At 49.4% G+C, this 18,134-nt stretch overlaps 1 protein-coding gene across 2 annotated transcripts in view; it reads left to right on the top strand.

The window, feature by feature from the left end:
• NF2 (NF2, moesin-ezrin-radixin like (MERLIN) tumor suppressor) overlaps positions 1 to 18,134 on the top strand; it is a 635,344-nt gene that overhangs the window by 220,898 nt on the left and 396,312 nt on the right. For both annotated transcript variants that reach the window (XM_085636353.1, XM_085636354.1), the window contains exons 8-9: positions 15,364 to 15,498; positions 16,449 to 16,523. In XM_085636353.1, coding sequence (XP_085492479.1) covers positions 15,364 to 15,498; positions 16,449 to 16,523 — 210 coding nt within the window. The remainder of the gene's footprint in view (positions 1 to 15,363; positions 15,499 to 16,448; positions 16,524 to 18,134) is intronic.

The following is an 18,134-nucleotide window of genomic DNA, read 5'->3' as shown; positions in this document are numbered from 1 at the left end:
GAGTAGGGTCTGCTTTCTATGTTCACCCCCACTTTTTGCTTTTGCTTTACTGGTTTTCGACTTAGATGTGGCTGTGGGCCTGCTAATCAGACCCACAGCCCTGCTGTTCTCTCTCTAAATTGATACTATGTACCTTAGGTGCATAACCCATTTGGATAGGATCACCTTATTGGCCCCTGTACAGTGTACCCTAGGTACCCAGGGCATAGGTGTACCCTAGGCCTACCAGGGGCTGCAGCATGTATTATGCCACCCCTGGCCTGGCCTTCCATTTTGACACAACTGGCTGATCACTCAGCTGGGGCAAGGTTGTGTAATCACCCCTTGCTTAGGTGTAGTATTCCTATACCTAACTTACATATAGACACATGTGTACCTATCAGCCACTCCTATGGCAGGCCTTAACAATCCTGGAGGCAGAGTGCTTGGTAACATGTGAGATGGTGCTCTAGCATGAGCTGAGCCTGTCTGCAGCTTTCGGAACCATGTCCTTATAGCTGTTCTATGATATAGCCTACCATATACTCTTAAAGTGCCTTATAATCTTAAACGGTTATGGTAACTATGGTTTGGCTTTATCGAAACATGTCGTGTAAGGTGTCGTAACACTGTGGAATAATACCCCCATACCATTTCTGGACATGAGGATATTATTCCCCCCTTCTAGAGGGAAAGACATGTTGAAATCATACTTTACTGTTAGCCTCTGACCAAAGCCTCAGCATCACAAAATGGATGCTGCTGCCACGACACAAGTCTGACCTCCTGCTGCTGGGAGTGATCCCAGCCAGGGAGGCCTGGACAATAGGTTTCCTGCTTGGGGAGGTGCTAGCACCTCCCCAGACAACCTTTAGTGTATTGGGGCAGGGTGGGCTGAAAGGAATGAGACATGCCTGGGGCACACAAGGTGTTCCTTGCATAGTCCAGTTCAAACCGGCGCTGGGGCACTCCAGCCCCAGCTCTGGCGCGAAACTGGACAAAGGGAAGTGGGTGTAACCACCCCCTCCCAGGTCCCACCCATAAGGCGTGACCTAGCAGGTATCCCAGCCCCCCAGATTAGTATAAGAGTGGGAGTTGGGCCTCAAGACTTTAGATTATCCTGAACCTGCAAACTTGAACAGAAACTCTGGACCTTCGACATTCGACGAAAGAAGAAGACTGAAGAATCTCCCTTGTGGCCAAGGAGTGGCTACCCTGTGCAAACAGGCACCATCAAGAGACTACCCTTTGCTTTGCCCAAGTTCTACGAGGAACCGACCGCAGAGCCCAACCAGAGCCTTGACTTCCAGACTTCTCCGACCCTGATCCACATCAGAGCTGAGATCCGTGGAGGCGACGAGAGACGTGGGACCGGCTACCTGGGAAAAGTGGCTAGTATCTTCAAGCGCAGCTTCTGAGGCACCCTCGAAGTTGTGCACCGGGGATTGAGAGGCCCCAACCCCAAGCACCATCTGCACCGAAGACCAGCCCCCCACACTCCACGAGTCCTGCGTGGGGCCCTTCTGCATTTTCCTGCTTGCCGCGTCTGTCCGGTTGCTTGCCTGCTGGCTAGTGGCCTTTGTGACGACGCACCCCGTAATCTTCAGCGCTGGTTTGGCTCCTCCAGACTGGCTCCTGCTCCTTTGAAAAAGAGAAGCATCCCAGACCTTCCTGGTCTGCACCAGAAGCAAGTCCTCCGTTCTGCGTGGGTTCCGCTTGCCAAGGCTTGGTGAGTCCTAGTCCAACTTCGACGCCGCCGACAGCAAGAGCCTTCGTGGGACAGCTCGCCTCCTAGTCCTGGTCGTCCTCGACGCTTCCTGGTCCTCGTGGCTGCAGCGACAAGCTTCACCTTCACCTGCAATCTTCACGACATCGCCTGGTTCCTTCCTGATTCCACGTGGTCACTGGCTAGTGACCTTGACTCTGTCCCTTCTGCTTGCAGGTCTCCTCTCTTCTTGATCCCAGCCTTGGGATCCACCGGACACTCTTCACTGACTGCCTGTCAGCATCTTTCTTCAGGCATCCATAGGAGTCGACGACGAAACCCGACGCAACTTCACCCCTATGCACCCGCAGCCTGTGGGCTAGGTAACTTGGGTACTCCGGTGCTCATCAGGATAGTGACTATCCTAGTGTCTAGTTTTCCAGTTTCGACTTCCTAGCTACTCCGGAAGTGTCCTAAATCTGTCCATTTCTAAACTGTACTATTGCTAGTGACTTTTACGCATTACGCGTGAGGGTTTCCACTCTGCACCTGAATCCCGTGGGCCTCCCACTTCCTAACCTTTGGTAGTATAGTGTAGCCCCAGCGATTCCCTAGGCCTAGGCCTATCCTATTTCCGTGACAGTGGTCCTTATACCACTTACTTAGTATATGGTTTGCGTGGCCCCTAGGGCCTAACTGTATTACTTACCTGTGTGACTTAATGTATGCATAAATAAGACTGTGTTGTACTTACCTCTAATCTCATAAAGAGTGCTGAGGGTTTGACTAGAATAAATACACTTTATTTTATATATATATATCTGTTGTGGTGTCCTTTCATTTGGTATTCAAGGGATTATATATGTTATCACAGCTGGCTTCACATGCCATTCAGAGTTTAGCTTAAGACTGCTCTTGTCCATGCTACCACTAGGATAGCTGGTCTATAAGGTTGACTTTACAACCAATCACCATAAGAGTATTTGGACTGATATAAGGTGTACACTAGAATTAGTGACATCATACATCAGGCCAACTTCTCACAATCTTTACATGCTAAAAAGCATATAAACAATTCACAAAAGTGAACTTTGAAAAATACCAGGCAATGAGAGAGGTGATGATTTTGGGGTCACCCCTAACCTAGGGGGAGGGCACACAGATGCCTTGAACACAAAGAGCATATCATGCTGAACGATTCGGTGGTGATCCCATCCTCCTAGGACCACCCCAAGCAAAGTTATGGGCAATAATACAATGCCAACCAAAGGCCAAGCAAAGCATTATGGGGCGAGATTCTAGAGTGCAGTGAATATTATAGTATTAGCTCTCAGCTCAGCCGGAGAGCCTGCCCCTTGAGGAATGTTTTGATATTGGATACTATAATATTTACTGCACTCTAGAATATCGACCCATAATGCTTTGCAGGGCCTTTGGTTGGGATTGTATTTTTGCCCATAACTGTGCTTGGGGTGGTACTAGGAGGATGGGACCACCACCGAATCGTTCAGCATGATGTGCTCTTTGTGTTCAAGGCATCTGCTTAGTTCTCTCCCTAGATTAGTGAGGACCCCAAAATGATCACCTCTCACTGCTTGCTATATTTTCATTTTCACTTTTATGAGATGACTATATGCATTTTAGCATGTAAAGATAGAATTATTTATTGTTTGACTAAAGGTACTGCTTGTTATATTTTCATTTTTCTGAGATGACTTTATGTATTTTAGCATGTAAAGATAGTTATTTGTTATTTTACTAAAGATATGTGAGATTTCAGTTTTATTAATACGCATTACATTGAAATTCATGCAAAAACTCCAGAGTAAGCTACTGCACCCACAACCCTTTGACAAAACGACTTAACCTTTACATGCTAAAAAGCATATAACCAATTCACAAAAGTGAGCTTTTGAAAATGATCAGGCAATGAGAGAGGTGATGATTTTGGGGTCCCCCCTAACTTAGGGGGAGGACCTAGCAGATGCCTTGAACACAAAGAGCATATCATTCTCAACGATTGTGGTGGTCCGATCCTCCCAGGACCACCATAAGCAAAGTTATGGGCAAAAATACAATGCCAACCGAAGGCCCAGCAAAGCATTATGGGGTGAGATTCTAGAGTGCAGTGAATATTATAGTATTAGCTCTCAGCTGAGCATGGAGAGCCTGCCCCTTGAGGAATGTTTTGATATTGGATACTATAATATTCACTGCACTCTAAGACTCTCGTCCCATAATGCTTTGCAGGGCCTTTGGTTGGGATTGTATTTTTGCCCATAACTGTGCTTGGAATGGTCCTAGGAGGATGGACCACCACCGAATCGTTCAGCATAATGTGCTCTTTGTGTTCAAGATATCTGCTTGGTTCAATCCCGAGGTTAGGGAGGACACCAAAATCATCACCTCTCTCACTGCTTGCTGTATTTTCATTTTCACTTTTGTGAGATGACTATATGCATTTTTGCATGTAAAGATAGTTACTTGTTGATTTATCAAGGATATGTGAGGTTTCTGTTTTATTAATTGGGATGAGACAGAACGGAGTTGCGGAACAGAGTTCACGGAGTTCTTGTTCAGTTCTGCAGAATTCTGCGTAGTAGTACTCCGCCAACTATGCCCACCCTTACTTATTGTTGGTGTACCGCTGTGTCATTTGGATGACTGTATGTACATCATTTGACATATCTACTGATTGCTGGTTTTCTGTATTTCTATGAATGGTGTTGTCCCGGTCTTATGCCTTTCATGTATATTCACACATGTGATGGAATAATGGTTATTTCTACCCCAATTATATTTGGGTTATGATTTTCTTCTTGGTAATGCCGTTGTCACAACTTACACGATTCATTATCTTGGATTTTGCCCCCAATTTGGGATTATGATTGTTTGGAATACTGTGTGATTTAAACTCTGTATTGTCTGCCTTGTTCACTTGATATTTTACTCCTGCATGTATTTGGTTTTTTATGTTTTTATGTTTTCCTTTTTTTATTTATTTTCTTTTTTTGGGGGTCTATGTCTTAAATAACTAATCAGCCTTGAGAAAGCCCCAGGCTTGCAGGCCGCAAGGGGGCAAAACATGTGTTGACTGAACTAACATATGGTTGTGACTCAGTGATTCTGATGCTACAAGAAACACTACTCTTTCCACTTTATATTTTTGGGAAAAATAAAGACTTTACTATTACTTTGAAAATAATAATATTAGTCATTGTGAGAAGTTGGCCTGATATGTAGTGCTCACTATTCTAGTGATCACTGTGTATCATTCCAAACGACCCTTATTGATGATTGGTTGTAAGTCAACCTTGTAGACCAGCTATCCTAGTAGCGTGGACAAGAGCAGTCTTCAGGCTAAACTCTAGAGGGCGTGTTAAGCCAGCTGTTTACCATCACATATACCCCTTGAACACCAAGTGAAAGGACACCACACAAGTTGTTATGAAAATAAAGGATATTTATTTATAACAAGACTACCCTGGCTCTTTATGAGTCAGGGAGCTAAGCACAATACAAAACTCTTGGGAAAATACTTCTAGTTGCACAATTTACACAAATGCCCGAAGGGCACGAAACCATTTACACTGCAAGTGGAATGGGAGGGGTTAGAGAGTCTAAAGTTACTGATTCCGGAGGAATCCGATCAGTTGGACTAAACGGAAAAGGAGCTGGACACTTGTAGAGTGAACCTACGATGGAGCACCGAAATGCTCGAGTTACCTAGCCCAGAGGCTGCGGCTGCATGGGGTTCAGCAAGATGTCGGGAGTCCTCGTTGTAGTCTCGGGAGCCTGAAATAAGAAGTTGCTGGCAGGCGACCAGTGTCGATATTCAGCGAGATCCAAGCCTGGATCGGTGATGAAGGAAACCTGAAAGCAGAGGGGACTCAGTTCTCAACCGCTAGCCAGCGATCGTGTGGGCACCAGGAAGGTACCGGATGAAGTCACCTCGACCAGGTGAGTGGGCGACGTCGGACTCGGCTGTTCCTCGGACCAGGAGGCGCGGCGGCAACCAGGATGGAGGGCGAGCTGTCCCACGAAGGTGTCTGCTGTCGATGATGCTGGGCCCAGGAGTGGGGCAGCAGGTCTTAGCAGAGGCAAGCCCACGCGGGGGAGTCAAGATGGCGTCTGGAGTGGACCAGGAGGGTCCGAGGTACTCCTCTGTTGAAGGGGAGCAAAGGCCAGTCTGGAGCAACCAGACCAGTGATGAAAAACTGTCGTGGTGCGTCGGGAAGAGGGCCACTAGCCGACGGCGAGTGGCCGGACAACGCGGTGAGCAGCAATGAGCAGAAAAGGCCCCCACGCAGATCTTGTGGATGCTGGGGAGGCAGGCTTCGGTGCTGGAGCTACTCAGGGTTAGGGCTTCTCAAACCCTACGTGCACTCACTCGAGGGTTCCTCGGTGGTTGTGCTAGATAAGCGTCGTGCAGGTTCTGAAGATGGCCGGTCCCGCAGGTCTCGTCACACCTACGAATCTCAGCTGGGCTGACGATGTAGGTAGAGGTCAGAGATGGCGGGGAATCCGGGTCTCGTCGAGCTGGGCAGTCTTAATCCGTAGGAGAGACGTACAGCAAACCGCAAGCGCTTAGGTGGTGCCTGCTGGTGCAGGGTGGCTACTCCTTAGCCACAAGGGAGAGTCTTCAGAAAAAGTCAAGAGTTCCTTTCGTGGAAAGTAGTTCAAGATTCAGAATTATCCAATTTGGGAAGGGGACTCGCTCCTACCTTTATACTAGGAAAAGGGGCTGGCCCGTGACTAGGTCCTACCTATGGGTGGGACCAGGAGGGGGGTGGTACACCCCTATCCTTTGTCCGGCTTCGCCCCAGCTCAGGGGCTGGGGTGCCCCCGAAACTAGTTTGAGCCGGGCTATGCACAGTGAGCACCGGGGTGCCACTTGCAATCACCTTCCTTTCAGCCCTGCCTACCTGGGATACACAAACCCTGTCTGGGATGGTGCTAACACCGCCCTCGACAGGAAACCCTTTGTCCAAGCTCCCCTCGCTGGAAGGTCTCCCAGCAGCAGGAGGTCAGACTTGTGTCTGGTGGCAGCATCCATTTTGTGATGCTGAGGCTTGAGTCAACTTTAACCGGGGTTCAAGGTTACTTCCATGTCGTGTCCCTCTAGAAGGGTGGAATGCTAACCCCGTCGCCAGAATTGGCGAGGGGTTCGTATCCCAATTCGTATGACACCTTACTCGACATGTGTGAGTGATGCGATGCCATAGTTAGCAAATAACCGCTAGGATTATAATGCATATTAAGGTAGATGGCACGCGTCACCATGGAACAGCTATTAGGACTTGGTTCCGCAAGCCGTCGACGGGCTCCGCTCGCGCCAGAGCACCATCTCACATGATTCCCAGCACTCTGCCTTCAGGATTGATAAGGCCTGCCATAGGAGTGACTGATAGGAATCCATGTGTCCATTTTAGGGTTAGGTATAGGAATACTACACCTACAGCAACGGGTGATTACACCACCTTGCCCCAGCTGTCGTGCAGCCAGTTGTGTCAGATTTGGGTGGCCATCCAGGGGTGGCATAATACATGCTGCGGCCCCTGGTAGGCCCCGGGTACGCCGATGCCCTGGATACCTGTGGTATGCTGATACAGGGACTGATAAGGCGGCCCAGTTCCAATTAGTGGATGCACCTAATGTACATGTGTGTTAATCTGGAGAGAGAACAGCTAGGCTGTGGGTCTGATTGGCAGGCCCACAGCCAGGGAAAGTCGTAAACCAATGAAGCAAAAGCAAAAAAATCTGGGTGATCATAGGATTGCAGACCCTACTCTCCTACAGTCATCATTTTGGATTTTCAGAATTCTGTTGATACACTCACCTGTCTTGGTTCACTTATATGTCTACAAAACTAATGGGTGAGGGGGTTCCCCATTTCCAAGGACAAGTGCCTCAGTATATATCCTCATTAATACAGGACAGGTAAATCAGCAGGATCCATTACTCCTTATGTTCTGTCCCCATTTTTCTTTTTGGGTAAGCACTCTGTGAGAGTGCATGTGTTTCCAGCTGTCTTCCTCATGTACTTCTCTTCCCACACCCCCACCGAGCTCCTTGTTGCTTCTTTGCTGTATGCTTCTCCCTGAACCCCCTCTGTATTGTGCTTCTTCCTTGAGTGCTTTTTTTTCCCCCTCCTCATTCCCCCATTGCTGCCCCCGTCCGTCCTGCCTCTTCTCCATTGCTGCCTCCTCCCGCTCCTCCATTGCTACCACATCCTGCTTCTCCATTGCTGCCCCGTCCGTCCTGCCTCTTCTCCATTGCTGCCTCCTCCCGCTTCTCCATTGCTAACACCTCCAGCTCCCCCATTGCTGCCCCCTCCCACCTGCCTGTGTTGTTTTAAAAGAAAAATCTATATATTATTATTTTCTTGTTGGTGTACCAGAAAGCAAATTGTTGCCAGCTAGTCTCCCTTAAAAACTCTTTTGCACTAGTTCTGCTTCTTATTTTATTTATCGATTCATCTCGAATCGCTCAAATAAAAAAAATGGCACCTGTGTCATTTTGTAGGCTTGCATGCTTGATAGAACATTCCTGTGCATACAAAATGCTGTTGCTGCGTTTTTGAATCTTCTGTTTTGGCCTTTTTTCTTTTTATCATCTTTTCACCATGCTGCACAGCATCTTGCTGATGCTCTACAGCATGGCCAGAAAGACATTGTCGGTCAATAGAACCCAAAGGTGACACCTAATAATTGGCTTTGTTAATGCTTTTTTCTGTAGTAGGGGATCTCTGTGTATAGTCATAATCTAGTATGTAGTATAGTCCTGCCCATGTGCGTGGACCACGGAGCAATAAAAAATAATCTCTAAAGGTGACAAATCATGCAGACCTGCATACACCTTTAAGAGAGAATTTAATTTAAAGACAGATAATGCAGCCTATACCCACAGGCTACACTGTCCAGTACTTCAACTAGAATTCCACCAACATCCACAAACAGCACTGCCTGTCTAGTTTTTCTCCCCATAGGAAAAAACCCTGCCTCTACCAGCAAAAGCCTCTGGAATGATAGAGAGGAAGGAGTGGACAGACAAGCCCCATAGGCTGCCATTATGTGGCTTAAAACAGGATACTGTGCCTTTAAGAAAACTTTCCAGGTTTCCAGAACTTTCCCCAGTATCCCAGAATGCCCAGCAGGTCCCATTTACTTTCAGTTCTTTTTTCCGGCTCCTGCTAGCAGGACCCTGGAGCATTGAGCTCTCCCCTTTTCAAGGTTTTTTTTTTGGAGATTTTGTAAATTTTTTTCACTTTTTCAAGTGCTTAGTAGCTGGTACTGTCAACATGCCTGGCTTGTTCGACAAGTGCCCGGAATGTGGTAGAAAGAAGGCTAAAACTGATCCACACGAGGTGTGTATAGGTTGCCTTCCCCAGTCCCACGTGCCTGAAGACTGTACCATCTGCCACTCGTTCTCAGCCAGGACCCCGAGGGACAGAATGAAAATCAGGCTTCAAGTTCTGGAGGAGAGAAGACTGAAGGCACCAGGTGGGTCTGGAGGGGCTGATTTGGCCCATACTGAGGCCTCTGGGGGGCTCCCCAGGGGCAGGAAGACCAGTAAGCGCTCCCACTCCCCGTCGACGTCGAGGGCGTCGACGGCGACGTCGAGGAGGATGACCACCGTCTGTTCGCCCTCTCCCCAGGGCTCTGGGGAGAAGCGGCGTCGACGATCAGCGTCGAGGGACCTGAATAGGCCGCCGTCGACTACATCGGCATCGTCAGCGACGACGCCGTCTTCGGCGCCGTCCAGCAGTCGGCGTCTAGATCGGACCCGGCGTCGGCGCTCGCCGTCGAGGGGAGATCGCCGTTCGCCGTCGATGAAGAGGAGACGGTCGACGTCGCCGCCGAAGAGGAGATCGGCGTCGAGACGGTCGAGGAGATCGATGTCGAGGCACAGGTCGCCGTCGAGGCGGAGGTCGCCGTCGAGGCGGAGGTCGCCGTCGAGGCGGAGGTCGCCGTCGAGGCGAAGATCGCCGTCGAGGCGAAGATCGACGTCGAGGAAGAGAGAGTCACCGGAATCGGTGTACTCGGTGGTGTATACGCCTCCTCGGATGCCTCCGTCACCGCCTCCTCTCCCACCTCCTCCTCCGACTCCTCCTCCACCACCACCACCAACGCCGCCTCCTCCACCTCCACCACCGCCACCTCCACCGCCACCACCGCCTCCACAGCCGCGGACACTGCCTCCGCCGCCCCCACCTCGGTCGCTGCCACGCACTCCAGTGGGACCGCCGCCGGTTCCCCCGCGGTCGGTTTCCCTTCCGAGGTACCCGACTCCGCCGCAGGGGACCCCGAAGCCACGACGCCCGCGGTCACCGGGACCGGCTAGACCGGCGGACAGGCCGAAGCCGAAGAGGTCGCGCTCCCGCTCTCACAGGAGGAGAAGGTCACGGAGCCGTGGACGGTCATCGTCGGACTCAGGACGACGCCGTAGGAGGCACAGGTCCAGGTCGCACACGCGCTCCTCGACCAGAGACTTTTCCCCGACGCTGTCGGACTCACCGGGGACTAGGGTGTCTCCGGTGGACGACTTGGTCTCTTTCCAAGAGGTGCTGTTGAGAGGGGCAGCAAAGTTGGGTATCACGGTGACGGTTCCAACACCCACGACGTCCGTGATATTCAAGACACTTCATAAGAAACATATGTCTCGCCCTCTACTGCCTCTTGTACCAGGACTGGTGGAACCCGCGTTGGAGCTGTTCCTCACTCCCGCGATGACGAAGGCCGCCCCCTCCAGGCTCATGAAAAAGTATAGGGCCCCGGAGTCGGACCCTTCCTTTTTGAGAGTGGACCCGAAGCCGGATTCGGTCATCGTGACGGCGGCGAGGAAACAACATGCGACCGCCCCTTCGTCGACGGTCCCGCCTGACAAGGAAAGCCGCTGGCTGGACTCTGCGGGCAGGAAGGTGTGTGGGACCGCCGCCACTACCATGAAGGCGGCGAGTGCAGGGGCTTTGTTGGGCCGTTACGACCGGGCCCTGTGGGAGTCCCTGCAGCAGTATGCGGACCTGCTGCCCCGGGACAAGAAGGAGGACTTCTTGGAGACAGTGCGCGAAGGCATGCTGGTTTCTAATCAGGTGATCGGCGCAGCGGCGGATGTATCCTTGCTGGCCGCCCACGCCTACTGTCATGGCGTTCACCAGAGGCGGCATTCGTGGCTGCGCCTGACGTCCCTCAAGCCAGAGGCGCAGCAAAGAGTGGCCAACCTGCCCTTCTCGGGGGAAACCCTGTTCGGGAAACATGCGGACGATGAGATGGCCCGCATGAAGGCGGAGGCGGAAACCCTGACTGCCGTTGGGTTGGAGAAGGCCGAGAAGAAGAAGCGCCCGTTCCAGAGGCGGTTCGGGTCTTCGGGCAGAGGGCGTGGGCAGGGTTCGGGACAGCCGCAGCAACAACAGCAGCAGTTCCGCAAGCCCTTCCAGAAGCGCCAGAGGGGTAGAGGAGGCCAGCAGGCTACTACCACTACCAAGGGCCCGGCCGGGTCTCGGCCCTGAGCGGCTACTTCCCCCTCAACCGTTACCCACTCCAGTGGGGGGAAGCATTCAATTTTTTCCGGCAGAGTGGAGAAAAATTACTCGGGACAAGTGGGTGCTGAATATTGTTTGCAATGGATACAGTCTTCGGTTTATCAGCCCGCCTCCAGCGATTCCGCCAGTCAGCTCTCGATTCTAGCTGAGAGAGCTCCAGGCGGAGGCAGACATCTTGTTGAGAAAAAAGGCGGTAGAAGAGGTACCTCTGTCTCAAAGGGGAAGAGGTCTGTACTCTCGGTTCTTCCTCGTTCGCAAGAAGGACAAGAACGAGTTCAGGCCCATTCTGGATTTGCGACAGGCAAACAAATGGATTCGCAGAGAGAAGTTTCGCATGCTATCGTTGCACCAGATTTACCCTCCGCTGCAACGGGGAGACTGGCTCTGTGCCATAGATCTACAGGATGCGTACTTCCATGTGCCCATAGCGAGGAAGCACAGGAAGTTCCTGCGATTCCAAGTCGGCGCCAATCACTATCAATACACAGTACTGCCATTCGGGCTAAAGTCTGCTCCCAGGACCTTCTCGAAATGCATGGCGGTGGTGGCGGCACACCTGCGGAGGAACAAGGTGTTTGTCTACCCGTATATGGACGATTGGCTGATCAAGGCTTCATCCTTCTCGGAAGCACAAGATCACTTCCGATGGACGTGCGCTCTCTTACACAAGCTGGGGTTACACGTCAACATGTCCAAATCGGTCACGACTCCGGTCCAGTGCATACAGTACCTGGGGGCCTCCATCGATACGCGGTCAGCAAGCGTGTCTCCTTCGGAGGAGAGACGGTTATCACTCCTTCGGAAGGCTCAGGACCTCAGGACTGCTCCATCGACGACAGTGAGGAAGGTGTCTTCTCTACTGGGATCGATGGCCTCCTGTATCTTCCTCACGCACGGCTACACATGAGACCACTGCAGGAGTGCTTGGAGGATCAGTGGGATCAGAGGACAGGCTCTTGGGACGACAAGATACGACTGTCGCTGCATGCTCTTCAGTCTCTGAAGTGGTGGTGTTCTGCGGAAAACCTCCTCAAGGGGGATCCCTTCCACAAGGACATTCCCACGACGAGTGTAGTGACGGATGCTTCTCTCCAGGGCTGGGGAGCGCATTCCTGGGACTTGCAGATTCAAGGAAAGTGGTCTCCTCTGGAATCGACGTACCACATCAATTTCCTGGAACTCAGATCTGTCTTCCTGGCACTGAAGGCCTTCCTTCCGTCCTTCCAGACCAACTCGCTGCTGATACAGGCGGACAATACAACCACGATGTATTACCTCAACAAGCAGGGGGGGTCGAGATCGCGCACTCTGTCGCAGGAGGCGCAGGCGATCTGGCGCTGGCTGCTGGCCCGAGGATTGACGATTACGGCCACGCATCTGCCAGGGGGCAGAATGCTCAGGCGGACGCCTTGAGCAGGCTGATTCAGGAAAACCACGAATGGGTCATAAACGACGAAGTACTAGGAGAAGTCTTCGCAAGGTGGGGGACTCCAGACGTAGATCTGTTCGCCACCGCCGAAAACAGCAAATGCCGAGACTTCGCATCCAGGTACTACCAGCGGGGGACGCTGGGGAATGCGCTATGGATCGATTGGTCGAACAGCTTTCTGTACGCTTTTCCACCCATTCCCCTGATTCCGGCGGTGCTCATCAAGCTGTCCCAGTCCAGGGCGCGGATGATCCTGATCGCCCCGGAGTGGCCCAGGCAGTGGTGGTTCACGGACCTTCTTCACCGGTCTCTCCTTCCTCACATGCGGTTGCCGTGCAGGCCGGACCTTCTCACGAAGTTCGGGGGGCGGATGGTGCACCCCAACCTCTCGTCTTTGAGTTTGGCGGCATGGCTCCTGAAATAGTGCAATATGGCCATCTGAATCTACCAGACGATTGTATGGACATTCTGAAGGAGTCTAAGCGACCTTCCACTAGGACATCCTATGCTTACAAGTGGAAGAGGTTCTGTATCTGGTGTAAGTCCAAGAACTTTGATCCGACAACATGTAAGGAAGATGTCATCCTTCCATACCTGTTACATCTGGCGCAGTCTGGCCTTAATTTCCATTCCATTAAGGTTCATCTGGCTGCTTTGACTGCTTACAGGAAATGCCCTTCACAGACTTCCTTCTTTCAGATCCCTGTGGTCAAGGATTTTTTGGAAGGCTTGAAGAAAGTGTTTCCTCCCGTCAGACTTCCCTCGCCTTACTGGGACTTGAATGTGGTGCTGTCCAGACTGATGAAGCAGCCTTTTGAACCCATTCACAAGGCTTCATTGCAGCACCTATCCTGGAAGGCGGCGTTCCTAGTGGCCATTACATCGGCCCGCAGGGTGAGTGAACTTCAGGCATTATGTTGTCAAGAACCTTCTACTGTATTTCATGCTGCTAAGGTTGTGATGCGTACTCACCCTAAATTTCTTCCTAAGGTTATCTCTGATTTTCATGTCAACCAGACCATAACTTTACCTACGTTCTTTCAGAATCCCTCTTCGCCAGCGGAAAGGTCTCTCCATTCCCTGGATTTTCGGAGGGTGTTGAAATTTTATCTGGATAAGACCAAGGATATTCGTAGGTCTGACCAATTGTTTGTTAATTATGGCTCAGTCAGGACTGGTCTTGCGACCTCTAAGCAGTCCATTTCTCGGTGGATTGTGTCCTGCATACAATTGTGTTATCAAAAGGCTAATAAGACCTTAGGGGGTAAACCTAAGGCTCATTCCACCAGGGGCAAAGCTGCCACGACGGCTTTGCTGCGTAATGTTCCGATTGCGGAAATCTGCAAGGCGGCCACTTGGAAGTCGGTCCATACCTTTGCTGCGCATTACTGTCTGGACACGGATGCCAGGGCAGATGCTCAGGTTGGGCAGGCTTCGCTGCGAAATTTGTTCGCACAGTAGTGGTAGTGTCTTGTGTGTTCTCCACCGCTTTTGTTGTGTGGGGATGGGCTTGCCATTCTATTCACTAGATTATGACTATACACAGAGATCCCCTACTACAGAAGGAGTAGTTTATTTTCTGTAACTCCAGTTCTGTAGTAGGGGTATCACTGTTATAGTCATAAGCGCCCGCCCTCCTCCCCGGTGGGGAGATACTTATTCATATGTAGAATGCTACAGGTCTGGTGTGCTACGCCTTCAAAAAGAACTGAAAGTAAATGGGACCTGCTGGGCATTCTGGGATACTGGGGAAAGTTCTGGAAACCTGGAAAGTTTTCTTAAAGGCACAGTATCCTGTTTTAAGCCACATAATGGCAGCCTATGGGGCTTGTCTGTCCACTCCTTCCTCTCTATCATTCCAGAGGCTTTTGCTGGTAGAGGCAGGGTTTTTTCCTATGGGGAGAAATACTAGACAGGCAGTGCTGTTTGTGGATGTTGGTGGAATTCTAGTTGAAGTACTGGACAGTGTAGCCTGTGGGTATAGGCTGCATTATCTGTCTTTAAATTAAATTCTCTCTTAAAGGTGTATGCAGGTCTGCATGATTTGTCACCTTTTAGAGATTATTTTTTATTGCTCCGGGGTCCACGCACATGGGCGGGACTATTCACTAGATTATGACTATAACATATACCCCTACTACAGAACTGGAGTTACAGAAAAGAAACTACTCCTTCTTTTTGTTCACTGTAGCACTAAAGGCAGGGACCTACCATATCCAAATTATTATTGGCCCTTCCATAAAAACACAATAGCTTACTATTCCGAAGGACTTAAACCAGTAGCTCTCTGACTTGTAGGAATCAACTTGCACCTTATTGATGAGAACGAAAATAGGCCAAAACATGGCTTTGGTTGCTTGCGTTCCCATACAGTGTGCACATTACAGTTGAGACCGAACAGTCATTTATTGAGCTGGCCACAACTGATTTTTCCTCTCTGTAGTGGTATAGTGATCAAAAAATAATGATCTAGAATGCTGCCAGAAGTAATTACCAGGGCTTAGATTCATTCAAGCATTTCATTCATCACATTTTGTAAAGCGGGTTTGAACTAATGTAAACCCTATTAAATTAGGACCTAATTTTCTTCTAGGCTTGTTGTTGAGTAATAATTAAAAGTCAACCTCTTGCATTTTCCTTGCACTTGTGGAAGACTAAGGATCAGTGACATTTTAGTTGTGTTTTTAATGGCTTTTCTCTTCTTCACAGAATAAAAAGGGAACTGAACTTCTTCTAGGTGTTGACGCCCTTGGACTCCACATTTACGACCCGGAAAACAGACTGACAGCAAAAATCTCCTTTCCCTGGAATGAGATTCGGAACATCTCATACAGCGATAAGGAGGTAAAGGTTGTTATTCCTACAGAAGGCAATCCTGCCATTGATAAAGTGGTCTTGCCAGCGTAATTACTTCTCTGAACCTTTCCTGCTATGCTTTTTTGCTGTATTTCTCTTTTTTCCTTCCTGTAAAGGAAACTTTATCAGCTCGACCTGTAAAGCTTAAGTCATACATGACCCTAATGTGTCTCATAGTTTGCGGGCTTGGATAGTCCAAAATTTGGTAACTGGTATTGTATTTTAGGTGATAGATATTGCATTTTCATTAGATAGCACAGACCTGACCCTCTTGGATTACCTAGGTGCTATATGTAGCATGAGGGGGCATTTTACATGATAGATTATAAAGTCATGCATAATGTACATAGTGAGGGAAAACATGTATCAACTATTCATAGCATTGAATATACTGGCAGATCAACATGCCAATTTATGGTCATATGGCTAAAAAAAGTGACTACTGGTTGAGAAGGAGATATGGGTTCAGAATGTTGGTAAGAATGTGGTTTGGAGCAGGAATTACATGCATGTAGCTTTTGTGTTCTTTTCTGTAATGTTGAAAGAGTAACTGGACATATGAGTGTCAAGGGCAGTTTGTTTTCAATTCTGGATCCAGGAAACAAGAATGCTTTCTTTGTTGTTCTTTGAACTTTTTTAGAATTTTTAGTCTTAAATTTTGCTAGGTTTATCGAAGTTACGATAGTGCACGGATGAGTGTTTGGTAAAGTGTGCCTTGGACTATGGATATACTATCTGCAGGTAAATAAACTACCTTGACATGGGAAACATGGCTTCTCGATTAATAGATTTTTACCATGCTTAAGCATTTAGACTTTCTCCCCATTGCTTCTCCTTGTGTGCGAGTGATCTAGTGTATGCTTTAACATTGGGCAAGAAGATCTTTATTGTTATCTCTTTGCATTTGTGTTGATGTTTTACTTTTTGATCTCTTTCAGTTCACTATTAAACCACTGGACAAGAAAACAGATGTCTTTAAGTTCAATTCTTCAAAGCTGCGGGTTAATAAGTTGGTGAGTTCTTCGCGTTCTGAGATTATATGGTCAGGTTTTGTAACTGTAAATTCGAGGCATGTGAGCTGTAGATCACATGCTATGCATAGATCGCCATCTAGTGTTGGGTCCGGATGTTTACACTTTGTTTTTCTTCGAAGAAGTCTTTCCAGTCACGAGGTAGGTAACTCCTCCTTTCGGTGATAGTGCGCATGGGCATCGATTCCATTGTTAGATTGCTTTTTTCTGCCATCGGATTCAGATGTGAATTGTTGCGCTACGGTTTGGCACTGTTTTTCGGGCTCCCTTTGACGCGCAATCCGCTACCCTTGACGGTATTGTTTATCGATCGCGTTTCCCATTCTCCGCATATCGTTTACACTCAAAATACTTTGATTGGAAGATTCGTGGAGGGACGTTGGGCCTACCCACGCCGGGGTCGATACCAGTCGATGGAACGGACTCCATTCAAGTTCTCTCCTGGGTGTCGCGCTAAGTTTCCGTGCACCGACTTGCACGAAGTGTGCAACCTCTGCCTATACCCGGAACATGACGAAAAACACTGCGACGCGTGTCAGTTGTTTCGATCGAAGAAGACGCTCCGTGACCGTCAGGTTCGACGTCACGAAATGAACCAACAAAGCGGCTCTGCATCGGATCTCGTCGGAGACGACTCCGAACAAGAAGAATCCCACGCACAGGAAGCCGAATTCGAGGAGGAACACATCTGTGTCTGAAGCAGACTCCGATGCGGAGGATCTCACACCGTGCCAACGGATCGTGAGTACAGAGACTTTCTTCCCCTACCATCTCCTCCATAAAAAGGCTCCGGTTCCTCCTCTGCCTTCGGGCCAAGGTCGGCACTGAGAAAACGTTTAGAGCACCCCGCCTTCGGGCTTGGCGGCGAAACACAAAAAAAAGTCTTCCGGCTCGGGCTCTATTCGTCCCCACGCCGGTGCCGAACTGAAACCTTCGGCGTCGAAATCAAAACAAGTTCTGGTCTCCATTCCAGCGTTATCGAAGGCTAAATCTTCGGAGCCGAAAACTTCAGAGCCAAAACTTTAGACGCCAAAACTGGCATCTAAAGAAACCAGTTCAACTAAAGACCCTCGGCCTGATGTTCCACCTTCGGATCCGAAACAAAAAGAAATTGTAATGAATCCAGAAACTGGACATTTTCATGCCAAACTGCCTGAAAACAAGAAAATAGGCATACAAGAGGATTACCACATTCCTCTAAAAAGGATAAATGTGGGTACTAACCCTTCTCCAACTTATATTCCGCCTCCTTCATCCATTGATCCAAACTGGCTCATCACACCCACACATTCACCACCACCACTATCACCTGATCCACAGAATACAGGAGATGGGGATGGGGATGGAGACGTGTATACACCACAGGATACTGACCCATGGGATCATTATAACACTGACCCTCAACCGGATAACGACCCTGACTTATATCCGTCCAGACCTTTTCCACCAGATGGCAATATTGAATATATTGAGCTCCTAAACAGAGCTGCACAGTATCATGAGGTAGAACTACATCAGGAGGCTTTAGAGGAGGATTTTATGTTTGAATCCCTGAGTTCCTCTTAGAGGGCTACCCAAACATTACCAATGCTA

Source organism: Triturus cristatus, chromosome 11 (genome assembly GCF_964204655.1).
Source record: "Triturus cristatus chromosome 11, aTriCri1.1, whole genome shotgun sequence".
Taxonomy (NCBI): domain Eukaryota; kingdom Metazoa; phylum Chordata; class Amphibia; order Caudata; family Salamandridae; genus Triturus; species Triturus cristatus.
This window is presented reverse-complemented; position numbering and strand designations above follow the sequence as displayed.